The sequence below is a fragment of the Sardina pilchardus genome, chromosome 5 (genome assembly GCF_963854185.1).
Source record: "Sardina pilchardus chromosome 5, fSarPil1.1, whole genome shotgun sequence".
Taxonomy (NCBI): Eukaryota; Metazoa; Chordata; class Actinopteri; order Clupeiformes; family Clupeidae; genus Sardina; species Sardina pilchardus.
Genome location: NC_084998.1, coordinates 16,311,604 through 16,329,397, shown reverse-complemented (window position 1 = coordinate 16,329,397; position 17,794 = coordinate 16,311,604). Strand labels below are relative to the sequence as shown.

Here is a 17,794-nt window from a genome sequence, read left to right as displayed (position 1 = left end):
TTGTGTGTGTGTGTGAGTGTCACCCCTATAAATATATTTCAGGGCCTAACAGCCCTATTCAGGGCTATACGGTTGTCTGCGGAATCAACTCTGTGTGTGTGTGTGTGTGTGTGTATGTGTGTGTGTCGCCACTGTTAACATATTTCAGGGCCTAACATCCCTATTCAGGGCTATCCTGTTGACTATGGAGCCAACTCTGCGTGCGTGTGTGTGTGTGTGTGTGTGTGTGTGTGTGCGTGCCTGTGTGTGTATGTGTGTCTGTGAGTAGCTCCATCAAAGAACCAGAGACTCAGGTTTCAAAGAGTCTCTCCCCGAGGCCCCAGTGATAAAGCACCCGTTTCACCACTGACAGAACCCAAACGGAGCACAGCCAAATGAAACGGCACTCAAAATTAGGCTTGTTTACGCAAACGGAGCAGACACGGAGTCTACACTCAGACAGCACTAAAGCCCTGGATCTGAGTCTGGCAGCTGGGTCTGGCTCCAATCTGGTGTGAATCTGGTTCTGAGCTGGAGCCGAATCTGGAGTGTATACTGTACGTCTGTGTATCTATATTTTTAAGCACTTAATTCAGCACTGTCTGTTATTTTACTAGTATAATTGTATGTATTTTTACATGGCAACATTTATGTCCAATACCATGTTTTCAAGAGGCAAATAAAATCCTCTTGAATCCTGATACGGTACAGTGGCTTTGATCCAGTTTGTATCTGGATCGGACCTGGTTTGTATCTGGTGTGTGATCTGGAGTGTGATTATCTGTTTTGATCTGTTTTGAGCGCGCGCTGGTGTTAGCTCCCACCTACAGTACGCCGTGGTGGTGTGCGTATGAGGCCTGGGCATGAGCCAGAGGTCCCATCTGCCACTTCTGTTATCTGATCTCAGCATGAAACATTTACTCTTCGCCGCTTCTCTTCAGGAGAATCAACAGCACCATTTCCCTAAGGTGCAATTCCAACCTCCAATGGAAACACAACAGCAGCACACTAACAAATACTTTTAATAATGGTGACACCATTGACTGTATACAGTCTATGGGTGACACAGACAGTTAAACTAACAACTAAATAGGCAATTAAACAACCTACTTATGATTGACAGGACATATGCACTGTGTGTAAGTACTATAATACATGTCCAAGGCTTAAAGCAAGGACAACATTCCTGTGAGCAATTATATATAACTTTTCAAATGTGAAACTGCCAAATCAATGTGCTAATTCTGACAAAGTGCCTGAGAACTGATCATGTAGAAATGTGGTCTCTTCTAGCACTTAAACAATACTGAAATGTAAGCAGTATCTGGATTGTAATTAAGCTCCATATCATAAGTAATACATAGGAGAAGGGTTTGGTAGGAGCGTATTGATCTGTTGAGTAAGTGATACCACCCTCTCATCAAATCAATGACACAGCTCAAATAAGACTCAAGCCTTTCCAGTCCATCCTCAATTGGGTCCATACTATAAAAAATATATATGTTTTTATTTACGGTTGAATGACCCTCACAGTATAAGCTGATGTATGAGAGAACACACATAAGTATGATTTAGCCAGCTTGCAAAAAAACTCCACTAAGCCATAAAGGGCTGTTTATCTGGTGGGCAGGCCTTTAAAAGAGCACTAAGATGCTGACAGGGCCGAGTTCAGCGCAGTGAAAACCCCCGTACCCTCCTCAAGAAGCCCCTGTAGTCAGCCAGCAGTGGGTGCTTAACGTCTGCTTCAGCTTTAAGAAAAACACACTTTGTCCTCTCTAAAGTCCACTTAGTTTCTCTCTTTCACCCTCTTTTATTCTCTCTCTCTCTCTCCCTCTCAAAATATATTATAGAAACGCTTGTTCTGTCATAAATTTACTCCATTTCGTAAGCTTCTACTTTAAGATTACTGACATTACGGCAATTTAGTGTAATTTTTTCAGGGGCCCACAAGAAAAGCAAAGGTGACGAGCCAGGGAGTCATGAGTAATTAGAGTGGCTGGATCAAACGGAGTGACGCCCTCCCCCAACAGAACAGGAGCAGACGGAGGCCGAGAGAGAGAGAGAGAGAGAGAGAGAGCGTCGGTGAAACTTTAATCTGCAATTAAATTTAAATGTGTGGTGTATCAATAGGACGGCTATTGTGCCACTTAAGCCTGCAGACAGAGAACAATATGAGAGGATCTTATTCTAGACAGAGAGCGCAGGATGGCTGAGGAGCAGTGGGGATGAGAGAGTATTGCGCTAGTGTGTGTGTGGTGTGTGTGCGGCTGTTGCTTGGCCAGACGTGACTTACCCTGCAGTACTCATTGATGGGCCTCAGTCTTTTCATGGCAACATCTCTGATGTGACTCCTTCTGAACAGGATCTTTCCTGGAAGCATGCACGCACGCACGCACGCACGCACACACACACACACACACACACACACACACGAGAGAGGGAGAAGAAAATTAATATTTCATCATCTGATTTCTACATAGCGAAACTTAGGCACAAAACACTTCAACTTCAGTGCCTCACTTCCTCTCTTATCTCACGCAACCACCACAACCCTAACACATCAAACAGCAAATGATGAAGTTCCACTGTCCACTTCAAAACACACTCCAAAACACAATTTTGACCCACTCTTGACAGAACAATCCAGACTGAATGAGGGGACTTTTTAAAACCATCCAACAGCCATGGAGGAACCCTCCAAAGGGTCAAACGGTGTGTGTGTATGATAACATGAGTACCTTATTTTTAATCACAGAAATACCCTGCTCTAATCATAGACCCTATCTGCCCGGAACACCCACTAGGAGACAATAACGAGAAATGGATACCCTTAATCAAATCCCTGAAGTTTTATGATCCAGAGGAAATGGGACACCCGTGATTAGCCTTTATGCCTTTCATCAATCTGAACAAGTGAAAAAAAAAAAATCCCTGAGATAAGAAAAGTAGCGCTTTAAAATGGACTGCATGAAACCTGAGAAGCGATCTGGTTGAGAACAGCTGAAGCAGTTACAGCCAAACCCAACGTGAAGCAAATATAAACCGCTAAAAACTTGCTGATAATTATAACAGCATTACATATGGTGGGCTGTTCACAGGGTCCATGCCGTGGTGTGTGTTTGTGTATGGGCATGCACACTCTGTGTGTGTGTGTGTGTGTGTATGGAGTTCGGCCCCTTGGCTCGGGCGCCGTATGCTGAGTCAGCACAGCAGCAGCAAGTGCAGGAATCTGCAGATCTGGAACGGAAAATAAACCCTCTCGGAGCCCGGAGGACATGGAACTGCACTCCCATCGGGCCACGCAGCGCTGGCTCTGCCCCCTCAGGGGCACACGGCCAACTCTGGGGACCCAGACTCTACTGCTGAGTCTGCTAGGGTCGGGTATCGGTTGGGTTTTTATCCGATACCGGTGCTACATCGATACTTTTTCAAATGATGCCGGTGCCAAAAAACGGTGCCCGAACTGGTGCTTTGTTTTTAAAACAAAATGGCCAAACTAATGGTCAAAAGCATGAAATTGCTTTTTATGATTGATTGATCATATTTGTTAATTTGTTAATTCTAACTGCAGATGGCTTGCCATAACTTTACATGTACAAATGGCTTGCCATGGTTACACACACAATGTCAAACTTTCCTCTGCTTTCAAGTTTATCCAGTGCAGATGGCTTGCCACAACTCTAAATGTTAAAACCGCTTGCCATGGCCGTGCCAGGTCCAGGCTAGTCATGGACAACGGCAGTGCAGGCTAATCTAACATCGAGAGACTCTGCTTTTCAGTGTGTTTTCAAATGCTTCAATACATTTGAAGTCTTCCCCCTTAGTTCGTTTTTAAACATGTTATATGCCAGTGTTGCGAGAGCCGGTGCAGTGGTGGTTCCATATCTGCTTCGACAGCTCCAGAATATCAAAGTAAAGATATGTTTTTACAGCCTGTTTTTACAAGCAATATTTTAGCATGGTCTTCAAATTCATTGTGATGCTGTATGGTCATAATGTGAATGAAAGTTTTCACATTACAACTTAGCTGATAACATATGAAATAAATGTCAGTTAGTGCATTTGTAAGCGTTTTATGTAGACTAGGCTGTTGATGCTTCACAGCCGTTTGCTTGTGCATACTCATTGCTACAGTAGATTTTGACTAGGCTTGTGCTTTAGAGTAGACTACTTGGCATGGACTCACACGAGCTGGTCTTCTAGCCTATGTGGTGCAGTCCTCTGCTTTAAGCAAATACTTCTTGAAGTGTTCATGTTAGCTAACTGTATAGGATGTGGTGCTATCAAAGCAATACCTTAAAAATGGCGCATGATGTGTACTAAAGAATTAGCTCTTTTTAAAAAAATTGTTATTCGATGTCGTGACTATGATTTGCGTCGGCACTTATGCCATGTTAGAACTAAGTTTCGGTACCAACCCTACCTAAGGAGGCTCAAGTGGACAATGGTCCCTACTCTGAGAATACAGTCCTTTGAAAGTGTGGAGGATTTTCTTGGAGAACCTGGAAGTGTGTAGTCCTTCAAATACATATTCACATATGGCTATCTTTGCTTCGATTCAGTACAGAATATAGGCTACTGTGTGTGTGTGTGTGTGTGTGTGTGTGTGTGTGTGTGTGTGTGTGTGTGTGTGTGTGCACGACTTTCAGACGCAGTGTGAGGTCAGTTCTGTGAGGTCAGTTCTGTGAGTTCTTGGCTTCAGCCCACTGTGGCCAACGTTTTTCTAATTTGAAATAAAAGTAATGCTTCATCAGTGTTTGTCCACGTGGCTGGTTCTCTCCTACCCTAAAGGACACTCGAAGTTCATGCTGACTGTATTTCTTTTTCACACCACACCTCGCCACAGACCTCAGCTGCAGCACAGGAATTCTCCCTGGCCCTGCGATCTGAGGGGGCCGAGCCTTCGCCTCTCCACCCAGAGAGCTGGCCTGGGTAAGACCCATGTATGGCACACTTCTGGCCCAGAGATAGATTTGGATCCCACTTCATTTGGAAGGTCAAGTATAAGTGCTCCACAGATACTCAGATCATAAAATAGCTATTTGTTACAGTACAGTATATCGTTAAGGTTAAGACTTGAGGTTGGATTTGGTTTATATGAACAATTGAAAAGACTGATCTGAAATGTCAAAAGTTGTGTAAAACCTTTGTAGGTAGATTACTCAAATAAAGCGCAGCCCAGATTTATTTCTGGGAATGAGCTAGACTTTGAGGTGGGTCCGTCTCCATGGACACTGAACTGACACTCAACTGATTGCTGACTCAAGAGGGGTGGGAGCTTCTCTGGAAATCTTTGGGCCCGAGGACTGGTAATCATGCTGACTCATTCTCATAAAAAGATAAAGTCAGCAAGCAGTACACTCCAAATCAAATCTGTCAGCCTGTTAATGGTGTTATGATGACGGCTGTCCTACATATCTGCCCCTCTTCAACAGAAATAGACCAACAGATATTGAAAATTGTACAAAGAAAGGCATTGAACAGCAATGTACATTGTCTGACATTTTCATGGGATTCCAAGTACCATAAAAACTACAATAGTCTGAATAATTATCTAATCTGTTGCTTTAAAAATCAAGGATCCGAGATGTTTTGCAGCCTCTGAACACTGAACACACACTGTCTCCTACAGCGCAGATTGCTACCTGACACTGTTGACAGCGTCAGACTCAGGCCACGGGATTTGGCCTCAGGGCTCCAAAAGTCTTGACAGCGCCGATTTGTCAGGGCTCTGATTTGTTGTTCTCCGGCGGTCCACCTGAGCAGACTCCTCACCTCGCAGACCACAAGTCCTCATAAAGCCGCCTAATAGCTTCGGGAGGGGAAGAATGTGCGGAACTGGCAAGTCTTTTTTTTTGTTTTGTTTTTAATTATGGCTGAGGGCTGAGCTGATATTCGCCGGCTCCCCGCTGGCTTGCTGCGTCCAGCCAGTACTTAGAGAAGCGGCGTTAAAGGGGCTGACACATACCTGGCAGGCACGTGGACGGCCACTGGCACCCGGTCGAAACACGCGGGGGAAGAGAAGCACAACAAGCTGCAGATGCAGCCGAGGCATGGGAGAGCAAGCCTACAAAAACACCTACATACACCGCAGCATAAACTAATGGGGGGGGGGGGAGGGGGGGGACAAACAACGCGAGTGCAGGATTCACGTCACCGCGGGGAGAAATGTTCCAGAGTTCAGAGAGTTTCAGCAAAACAAACTCCGTAATAAATGAACTAACAAAACAAAATGGCTCTCCTTTGACCTGTTGTGCCAAGTTTTTTAAGCCCCGTGGTTCTGCGATGGCGACTGGGAGTGAATGTAAATGCGATGAGTTGCAGAAGCTATCAAGGAGGGTGAACTGCACTGCACTGCAGAAGGACACCCATTCAGCACTTTGTATTCAAAAACACTGGAGGTCAGTCACACTGGACAGAATGCACTGAATGGACATTTTTCACAGATGTGCACACAGACCTCCGAGGTAGGCCAAATGACACAGTGGAGAGAGGGGAGAGAGACAGAAGGAGGGAGAGAGAGAGAGACAAAGAGAGAGAGAGAGAGAGAGAGGGGGAGAAATACAGATGGAGAGAGACAGGGAATAGTGAGAGAGGAGGAGAGAAGACGAGTGAGAGAAAGAAAGAGAAAGAGAGAGAGAGAGACAGACAGACAGAACTATAGATGATGAGAGGAATAGTGAGAGAGGAGGAGAGAGAAAACGAGTGAAAGAAAGAAAGAGAGAGAGAGAGAGACCGGATGTCGGAGCAATCCAAAACCTCTCTCCATAAAGCCACTTCCGAGTCTGGTTGGTTTTGCAGCGGATCAGCCCGCGCTGGCCCCCGATCCTCCTCAGGCGGCGCTGGGTGGGTAAGCATGTGGTCGGGTTTACAGACAACGATCTGCTGCGTAAACCAGTTCACCAGCAGCTTTTTCACTCACTCCAGCAGAATTCAGGCCCCGCGCTGCAAACTGGAATGTGGAGCGGGATGTTTTTCTCCTCTTTTTTTCCTCTCCCTCCCTCTCTCTCTCTCTCTCTCTCTCTCTCTCTCTCTCTCTCTCTCTCAGAGTCAGGGACCCAGACTAGACAAGGGGGTGCATCCAAATGGGAACCACCTGAAAAAGCGCCTTGGACCAACATCCTCATCTAAGAGAGAGAAACACTCACGCAGATCTGAAGCCCCTCTATTATACGGCTAATATGTTTTCTCAACGGATACACAGAACTCATGCAGAAATAACAGTAGTCCTTAATAATCCATTTCATGTCTGAAAATATATTTGATGGACTAATTCACATAAAACTATAAATATATTTGATTATTTTTAAACATAGTATGACTCTAGAAAATGGTTTATATACCTCTTGAACCTCTACTCTGAAAGCATAAATAATCCTGTTTCATAGCAAACAGTAAATAAAGCATACAGTGAAAGGAGAGGGAGAGGGAGAGAGAGAGTGGGAGAGAGAGAGAGTGGGAGAGAGAGAGAGAGAGAGAGAGAAAGGGGAACTATCTGGGAAACCCATTCCAGTGCCTCTCGGCACACATCCTGAGTTCATTAAACAAACACAGCTGAGAAGCGCAACTCTGCGCATATGTGTGTGTGCGTGTGTGTGCGTGTGTGTGTGCGTGTGTGTGTGTGTGTGTGATCCCTCAATGAGTTCCAGGCCTTCACTCCACACCCACACCCCCCAGCCTGTCTCGCCCAGTCCCACCCCGCCCGTTTCCCTCCCCTTACGACCCCGCCAGGGCTTTCCAAGGTGAAGTCCATCTCCAGCCACCCCGGCCCGCACCACCTCTGCACCGTCCAGACGGACTCCAAAGGCCAGTCGCTGGCCACGGGTATGGGAGCTTATCTCTCTCTGTCAGTATTATCTTAAAGGAGCATTTGTCAGGAGTGGTGGCAGCTCATACTGCCAGACAGTGCATAATTCTCCACATGTTGAGAGAGGGGGGGTGGGGGGGGGGGTGGGGGGGGTGGAGAAAGAGAATAAAAGAGTTGGCTGTGGTGGAAATAGTGACATCATGACAGAGAGGGGGAATTTGGGGTAACGCTGATGCTCGGTGACAACCTCCTGGCCTCTGCTGCTATGGGCTACGGGAAACCTGATGGCATCAACCGAGGGACAACCCACTCCAAACTGTAGTGTGCATGTGTGTGTGCATGTGTGTGTGTGTACATCTCTGTATGCATGTCTCTGTGTGTGTGTGTTTGTGTATGAGAAAGGGAGAGAGCATGCATGTGTCTGCATACGGTGTGTGTGCATGTGTGTGTGTGTGTTCTTACCAGGTAAGAAAGGGATGATCCTGCGCTTTGGATCCTTCTGTCCACCTTCCACAGGGAACTTATCCAGAAGTTCCATCTACACACAAAGGCAGAACAAGAGAGAGAGGGACTCAATTGTGACGAAATTACACTTGGAAACCTCACAGAGAGTGACACACACACTCACACACACACACACACACACACACACACACACGCAAACGCACACTCACACTCACACACACGCACAATTGAACTCAATTCACCAGCAAGCACTTTTCACTTTCATCATGGTGATTCACACATTCCTGCTAGGCTTTGCCAATGATTAGAACTGGATACAGCCGCTGGCATGCTTCCTTGTCTTTCTTTCTGTTTCAGTCTCTTCTTTCTTTTCTTTTCTTTTTCCGCTTCTTCTTCTTCTCCTCCTCCTTCTCCTCCTCCTCCTCCTCCTCCTCCTCCTCCTCCTCCTCCTGCTCCTCCTGTGAGTGCAGGGTCTGTAGGGCCACTGCCACAGGCCCAGTGACATAGTGGAACATTTCTGTGAGTTACTATTTTTTTGATCCCTCTCCTTTTCCTCCTCCAGGTCTCTCTGGGTGCAGGCCTCTTCCACTGGTGCTGTGCTGTGTGCTGTGCGCTGTGCTCTGCGCTGCACTGTAGTTTCTTTTCCTACGTCCACGCCAGCGCCACTCACCCTCCCTGTTCTCGCCTTATCCCCCCCCCCTCCACCACCCCCTTCTACTTTTTAAAGTTCTGTTACTTTTTTATGCTTTCCAATGCCAGCTGCAGAGAGAGAGCTGACCAAAAAGAAAAAATCACACCTGGGGCAACACACACGCACACACACACACACACACAGACACACACATTTACTCAGTAATGTGTAAAACAGGACCTGAAAGCATCAGCTGAGCGCCTGATGATTAAAGCAGCAGTAACACAGGTGTGTGTCCTCATGTGGGAGCGGCCCCAGTCCAACCTGGTGCTGGCTCCGCACTCCCCCCCGCCCCCCCCCCCCCCCCCACACACACACACACAGCAACACAGCTGCTGCCTTTGTGGGCATCACATACAGAATACATACACCCCAGAGCACAGTCTCACTCTCAGGCCTGTCAGAGTAAGGGCATAACATCGTGTTCCTGTGGTACAACACAGCTATAAACACAGGCCCATAGCGCCACATACTGCAGTTAAACCTACAAATGGATGGTCTTAATGCAAACGGGTTTATTTCCTGAAAGCATCATCGAACAAGCACCATTGTTGAAAAACAGAGAGACTGTAAACTTGTTATGACAAGGGGTCGCTTAACAACACTTCTGAGAGCCACACCCCGGTCCGGTTATATATTTAGGTCTGCCATGCCAAATAAACTCAACAGCATATGTTCCTGTACGGCTGAGGTAGAAGCCATGGTCTGTAGAGAGAGAGATCCTGACTGAGTAACACGTGCAATGGCTGATTGCCAACAGCTGATGATGAAGGTCAACTTGAACTCAAGAGCTAGAAAACAAATGAGGAATGTTCTTTCATTTCTCAGAACATTTCCAATCCAACAAATCTAAAAAAAAAAAGATCATGCAGGCAGTGTAATGTCAGTGTGATCTGCTGCTTTTTATGTGTACCCACACTGATAGCTGTTGCCTGGCCTCCCACACAACAACAACAGATTTGGCCCCAGCAGGCCTCCGTATGGAGCGTGCCACTCGAGGCCAGAGCTGCTCAGCTGATAGATTTATGGGTTTTGCTCTCCGTCTCCTCAGGGACCGACGAGGGAGTGGACGAGGTGGGCAGGCCGTTCCCACTGGACTTGCTATAGGAGGCCTGCTATAGGGAACTGAGCAGAAATGGACAGTGGGAGACTTTGCTCTTGCTCTTCCCCCTCAGAGTACCACCGAGAACACACAATGCTGCCTTATTTGGTGCAAAATGATGTGTTTGCCAATTGTGGAAACAATTGAGCATCATGGTCTCATTACATAATATATAAATATATATTATATAAACGTTTATATGTATGTATGTATATACTGTATGTATTTATAACATGAATGTTACTGTTTATTTGATGGGTCTTCCTCCCTCCCTATTTCCTCTTAGGCTCCTCAGTGTTTCCACACCGGTGGAGACTGACATCAACTTCACTTCAAACAGTCCCTGAGCCCAGTCACCCTGAGCTGGCCAACGGTCCGGCTCACCCAGGGAGTTTATGCTCACATTCCCCTGTACTGACCACTGAAGGGGAAGGAGGAGAAGAAGAGGAAAAAGACTTTATGTCTCCCTACTACATAAACACGGACTGCTTCTGTTGTGAAACCGAGAACTTTGGTGGGAAAAAAAGGCATAAGTGTGATATTTCAACAGTTATGATAACTCTGAATCACGAAGCGCAGTTCCTTGAACTATATCCACAGATCAACAGATTCAAAGGAAACAATAGAGGAACCAGCCAAAAAAAGAGCAGCTCATTCATCCCACTCACTCAGACACCCCCCCACACATCCATGTAATAATAAAACTGCCCCCCCCCCCATCCACCTCCACCATCCTTCATCTGTGACGCTCATGCCACTTCATCTTGCATCACTGCCCTCATGCCTACAGTGTGAGATAAAGGCTCCAATTCATGACGCACACGACTGTCACACTTCCTGAATACAGCAGCACCTCTCTGAATCTGTTCATCACCGGTGGGCTCACTTCCTCTAGTCTACCACAGGTAAATACGCTAATGAATGAACCACATTCAGAGTCCACACACTGGCCAATGTACAGTACATTACAGCCAAGAGTACCAACAGCTTTGAGGAAAGACCATGTACTGTATATGATATATACTCTATGTTTCACCCAATTCTATGAGGTCTGTGAGACACAAATATTTCAATTCCTAGTTTTCACATATATAGAGATTCTACAGCAATGCCATATTTGACATTCATAACTTTAAGGATATGAAATGATGATAACTGGTGCTTTGTTATTCCACAGAAAAGCAATACCATTTATTAATGCATAACAGCACAATTACAAAAAGCACTTCTCATGAGACTAATAGTGAGGAGAGAAATGTTTCAAATAATAAACCCAAACAGTCTTCAAAATCAAAGCACAATTCACCCAAATATCGCCCTGCACGCCATACTGCTGTCAAGCACGAAGTCAAAAGCACAGAACCGAATCAGCTCAGCAGCCAAGAACATCAATCCGGTCCAACAGCACTTAGCAATGGGAGGGGTTGGCTTTTTTTTTTTTCTCTCGCCAAACTCTCCAGCCCTACATCATACTTACAAGCAGGCCTTCCCCTGCCTGAACAAAGAGAAGGGAGGAGGGCTCAGTGGGAGGGGTGGGGGGGCTGGGGGTGGGGTGTGCAGACGGAGCAACACGTGACTGCCATCTGTCTCCGGGGAACGGGCAGATTCCCTTAGTGCACTCCCCCTGCGCCGGCACTGGGAATACCAGCAAACAAATGCAGTCCTCCGTAATTGCAGCCATATGCTTCCAGAGCCACTCCCGCTCTCGAGAGCGCCGCTCACCGTGGAGTGGACGACCAGCCCGCCGGCCGGCAGGACGCACAACTGACTGACTGATCGACTGACGAAGAAGAGGAGGAGGAGGATAAGAGCGAACACACTTCCTAAGAAGACTGTGTCTACAGACATCACACACTGACTGACTTGTCCTCAGTTAATTAGGATGTTGACTCATCATTTTTAATGACAGGAACAAGCTAATATGCTCTTGTCTAGCTCATAAAGGCAGAAAAAGTGTTTGTTTGTCTTTGCCTAATAGGAGAATAGTCCTGTCAAACATATTTTAAACCGCTTTTTATCTACATACTGTGTGTTTTGACATCATTAACTCCAATCTACATGACTGTATACCACATAGTAATTGTGTCTCGAACCCAGCCTAACAACATTGAACTTCAACTGTCAACAGTATATTCATATTCAAAAGATATGTTCAACAAGGACGTCAAGAAAGCCCTTTCAACTTATTCCAACAACTTAACTAATATTTCAACCCATACACATGAAAATACAACAATAGTGTAAGCAGGGTTGCCAGGCACGGATATACTGTACTGAGTGCTCTGATGTCCATTTCACAGTGTGAGACCGAAGTGGCACTGGGGGGGAAATATCTGCCATTCCACTGTGGCCGAACACATGGTCTGACCTCACTGGGGCACGGCCTGATAGAATGTGCTAGAAATGTGTACAGGGGTAGGTACAGTACAGTACAGTACAGTAAGTGAATTGGTCAGACAGGCTTGGTCAGACAGACAGACAGACATGGCGCTAATTCAGAGCAGTGCCTCCACTTGTCTGGCCTGTATCCTCTGGAGGTCAGTGTGGTCATGCTGCGCACACAAAGATCCCTTGCATGGGGGATATGAAGTCTGCCTCCCTCTGGGCCAAATGGAGAGAAAGAATTGAATGAGTGGGCTCAAAGAACGACCTCTAGAACGGCTTAATCTGTTACAAAGCTGTTCCATTCCTTCTATACACAGGCAGAGACGGGTAGAAAGAATGAAAGAAAGAAAGAAAGAAACACACACACACACTATTGCATCATCAGTAAATCAGTAAACCACCGGAATGACAAAAACACCCAATCATGTGTACACAGACGCACACACACACACACACACACACACACACAGAGAGACACATGCTTACAGTACTTCAACAGCAATCATGCAATTGGAATGACACACACACACACACACACACACACAGAGAGAGAGACACACACAGAGAGAGAGACACACACAGACACACACACACACACACACACACACACACACACACAGACAAACGCAAACAACAGAGGGCACACGAATGCCTCTTAATGGTACGGTCGTCACTGTAAACATTTGGCCATTGAGCTCGTCAGCAACCTCAACCGAGAGAGCGTGAGCAAACTTGCCGGGGAGACGTATTTCCTGTGACTGTGCCTGCCCTCAGCGCAATGTGCTGGGTCAGCATGTGCTTCCCCTAACCCAACACTTTGACGTTTTACAGGGGAAGAGATGTATCAAAGACATAAGGGAAAACCAGAGAGTGTTGCGTGCTGAGCCGAGACAAAGAGTCTAGAGTCTCCCCTCTCTCTCTCTCTCTCTCTCTCCCAGCCATGGTGAGACTCCGGGTAAGCTCAACAGAACCAGGGCAGGAGTGAGACCCGGGCCGGGAGTCTCTTCTCCAAGAGCCATAAACAATTTGGGACACCAGCAGGGTGAGAGCGTGAACGAGGAAGAGGGGGGGAATTGGTCAGGGGAAGGAGGGAAAACAACAGCGAGCTGGAGAGGTGCTCGGACTCGGAGAGAGCAGCCCTCTCCGCCAAGGCCAAATGCCATGTCACGCAACGCTAAGGAAAGTGGAAAATAATTAGCGAATCTGCCCTGCGCTTCGGATGAACTCCAACATTTAATGGGTTCTTCCTTGGCCCTCTGCTACACCTCCTCCTCCACCAAAGTTTTAATGAAAATTGCCTGGGTGTTTTTTTTTTTTTTTTTTTTTTACATTATGCTGCTGACTGAGAAACAGACAAGACAACCACAAAAACAAACCAAACCAAACAGTACACTCCTCAGCTGAGGCAATGACAAAACAGAGGGGAGGAATGCCTGGGACACACACACACATATATACAAAAAAACACACAAGGGCAAAGTCACACATGTCAAAAACACTGACATAAACATTCACAGATTGGCTACTTATTCCTCATTCCCCATCTGACACAACATTGCCATGTTTGTAAACAGACTCGGAAGATGGTATATGAAGGCCATTATGTACCACTCTTTGAGCTGACAGTTTCACTGCCACAACCGATGGCAGTTTATCTGGCCCATGCCTCAAAGAGGACTATCTTTATGCAGTACCACACATCAACTTGATAGTCTTTTTAAGAGTGGGATAAAGCATTTACCCACAACTTTTGCTCTGAGGCACAAACCCTGAACTTCATGCGATGAGAATGGCTCCCTTGAAATTACTTTTATGGTAAATTTCCATATATCCTCTTAGGTGTACATGTATGTCCTTAGACAGCACATTTTACAACTTCCCATATGCATAATACCCTTGGATTTCATTTTGCCATTGGTTTGCACATATAGAATTACCGTAACAAATACGGTCATTTGGTAAGGTTAGGTAATTCTCCACTTCTGTCAGTCCCATTTCTTGAGTATTTTTTTCAACTTAACATAGGCACTGCAAAATGTCACAGGACATTTGATGGCAATGCTTCTCACCATCCATCAAGTTCCATTTACTTCAAGTGAAGCAGGCCATAAAGCTAACGGTCCCCTGAGACCCAAGAGCTCCGGTGACTGATTATGGGGACAGTTCAGCTTTATTGTGATGCTGACGCATTGCTCTGCTTTAATGTCCTTTTTTTGGCCAAGATGCAGCCAAGCTTAATAAAAAGACATTTGTGGTCAAATGTATTAATCTCTTCCTTCTCTTTGCATGTCTTTGAAGGCCACAAATCACCAGCATTGTAGTAAAGAAATGCATCGTGCTGTGTAGATCTTCAAAAAAGATGGCCCAGACCAGATTGTCCTGGGAGAGGAGAAGTTCTCACATGAGGACTGGAGAGACCGAAACGTTTCTCCCTGGTATGAACAACCTTCCAAAGTGACATCCAAGTAGAAAATAGACATTTCTGAGGTTTCCTACAGCATCCGCTTCCAGCTCGAAATCTCCATTAGTTCATTTTCCGAATCTGCGCTTGTAATTTTAAGGACAAAACCATCTGCATCAAATACTGCTAATGTTCAACCACTAGAGACATACTGAGCTAAACTGTATGATAAACCAAAGCATATGATGGGCTGTGGGTGAGGTGTGGCTACTTATGTCATCATTCATGTTACAGGGCCCAAGCAACATGATTGGATGAAAACGACACATACCTGTAGATCGAAGAATTTACTGTATCTTCTGTAGATGACCTCAGCGCTGCCATCAGACCAGCAGACCTTGATAAGGTAAACCTGGGAGAAAAACAGATAGGGGGAAATGCTGGTTTAATTCAATCCAGCGCACAATGGCAATCACATTTTCAAACAATATTTCTGCAGCTGCGTACAATACATATGAGCATAACATGGGAGTTGGGGCTAAAGAGACAAACTACAGTGGGAGGCTTCTCTTCTTGAAGGCAATAATCTGAAGCATCGACAGGCTTCTGTGTGGGAATTGTTTGGATGTCAATATTGTCGACGAGTTTAAAACGCCATTTCATGGGGCCTTTCATGGGGCCTTTCATGTGACTCGGTTTGCAACAATAAAACAGCACTGCTTTCTGGTCAAAATCTTAGAATTAGTGTGGCTTTTTTGATTGCAACATCCACTCTGTTGCAACAGCAAACAGACGCATGGGTAGCGGGACTGATGGCCTGCTCATGTGACGAGATATGAGCTTCTCGCACTGAGAGCAGGAGGTGCATCCTGTGAGATCACATTTGCAGAGGAAGAGGGAGAGGGAGAGGAAGGGCAATGTTTGCAGCAGGGCATCACTTCTGTGCCTCCTCAACCACACACACACACACACACACACACACAGAGACAGACAAAGGACTTCATTATGATGACGCATATGATTCCGAGCTGGCTTGTGTCATCATCCGTGTGAAAAAATAGAGTGTGTCCTCACTGAGAAGTCTTCAAAAGAGCGGTGGGTGGATGAAGGATGGCATTTATAATTATTTACCTTAGCTCAAGGAAGTTGATCTTTTTATAAACCGCATGTTCAACCTTTGTTGCTTTTGCGCATCAAATCATCCCATATCTGAAACCATTCATTTGTCAACAGTCGTCTTAAAGCATTAGCAAAAGAGTTGGTGTAAGCTCTGTTGGAAAAGTTAAATATAGTGACTTCCAGCTGACTGCTCTCAACAACTATGACAATAAACATAAGGTCTTGGGACATGCATTTATAAAATATATCAACTGGGGGAAACGAGGAAATGTTGGACATACCACCATCTGACTGTTCATTAATCACCCACACCCAATATCCTCAGAAGGAAATGGAAGGGGAAGGGAAACTACCTCCATTGTAAAGTCTCAATATTACTGACATTGTTCAATGACAGGTACAAAACCAATTAAATCTGAAGAATTTGTGGCCTTCTGCTAGGTGACACAATGGTCAGTTGGATGAAATAAATGTGCTACACTTTCCTCTGAGGAGGAAAAGGGAAAAAAAAAGATCAGCCTAGAGACGTGATAGGAAACTACATTGTGATTCTGTCTGGCTTATTGCTTCTACTGGCAAACGTCCCAGGCTTCTTATAAGCAGCCCTCTCACTGTGGACTTAGTTATTGAGGGTTGGGGTGAGAGAGGATAAAGGAGAAAGAGAGAGAGTGAGAGAGAGAGAGAGAGAGAGAGAGAGAGTGTGTGTGTGTGTGTGTGTGTGTGTGTGTGTGTGTGTATGTACAGACAGAAAGAAAGAGGAGAGCTGGACTGAACTATCCAACAAATAAGTTGAAGAAGGCAACTCTGTCATTCCTTCATTTCACACTGAGTGTGTAGGCTGATCCCAGCGGCATCATTCATCCGACCTGTAGCTGTGTGTGGTTGCCAAAAGCACTTACCATAACCTGAAGGCATAGTAAATAAAACAAAACAAAAAAATAAACAAGTTAAAAAAAAAAAAAAAAAAACTGCTATCATTTGTGGATGTGGATATACAGATTCCATATTACACTCAGTATCGGGGAACTGCAAAGCTAAACACTTTCAGGGATGGTAGGGGGAAGGGGACGGAGTGAGAGAGAAGTCCACACAAAAGATTCCTCTTGACAAGGAGCGGCTTTGGCATTTGCAGATGTTGGGGCCTTGGGAAAAACCTCTGGAATTGTTAGCGAAGGCTACAGCTCAACAGTCCAAACTGTAACGGAGTCATGAGGGTCAAGACGTTCTGCAGCTCTGATTTATGTTTAATTTAAACCACTTTACTGCTGCCCCCCCACCCACCCCAGATGTTTGCGACTCAAGAGGAAACATTGCACTACTTCCAGAGAAGTTAACCACATTGCTGGCCAAATGAAACTTTACAAAGCAAGTTAGAAAACGTGCCACTTTGATTTAAATGTAATCTGATACTCTCAAGGGAGTTTTTCCTCCTCTTTGTTGAAGAATTCAGTACTTGGTAGGTTACCTATGACCACCTTAGGGGTTGAAGTAGACAGTAACCCTACTGACACACAGCATGCCTTGATTTAGTAGGCCTGTTAGACATTGTCTGGCACTTACATAGTGTTTGCTGGGATTTCTCCTCTTCTGCACATCTTGAACTGTTACTTCGTGAACGGTCCGCCTCGGCATGATGCAGTCAAACGTGAAATGCTCTAAAAATTGCGCTCCTGCTCAGCAGCGATCCGAACTAAATCCAAAGTATCCTCACTCACTCCAGTTACCATTCGCGTGTTCGAATCGCGTAAAAAAGCTCTCGCCTTCGTTCAATTCATGTGCATAGTCCACGTCGAGTTTCCTGTAACACATTCGGCTGCTCCTGCTTTCTTTCCCCCGTCCTGTTTG

General features: G+C 45.7%; 1 protein-coding gene across 3 annotated transcripts in view; it reads right to left on the bottom strand.

Moving 5' to 3' along the window:
• sh3pxd2b (SH3 and PX domains 2B) overlaps positions 1–17,794 on the bottom strand; it is a 37,345-nt gene extending 19,551 nt beyond the window's left edge. For all 3 annotated transcript variants that reach the window (XM_062536641.1, XM_062536642.1, XM_062536643.1), the window contains exons 1-4: positions 17,510–17,794; positions 15,162–15,242; positions 8,249–8,324; positions 2,273–2,349 (exon numbers count right to left, since the gene is read on the bottom strand). In XM_062536641.1, the coding sequence (XP_062392625.1) occupies positions 2,273–2,349; positions 8,249–8,324; positions 15,162–15,242; positions 17,510–17,581 (306 nt within the window). In that variant the 5' untranslated portion in view covers positions 17,582–17,794. The remainder of the gene's footprint in view (positions 1–2,272; positions 2,350–8,248; positions 8,325–15,161; positions 15,243–17,509) is intronic.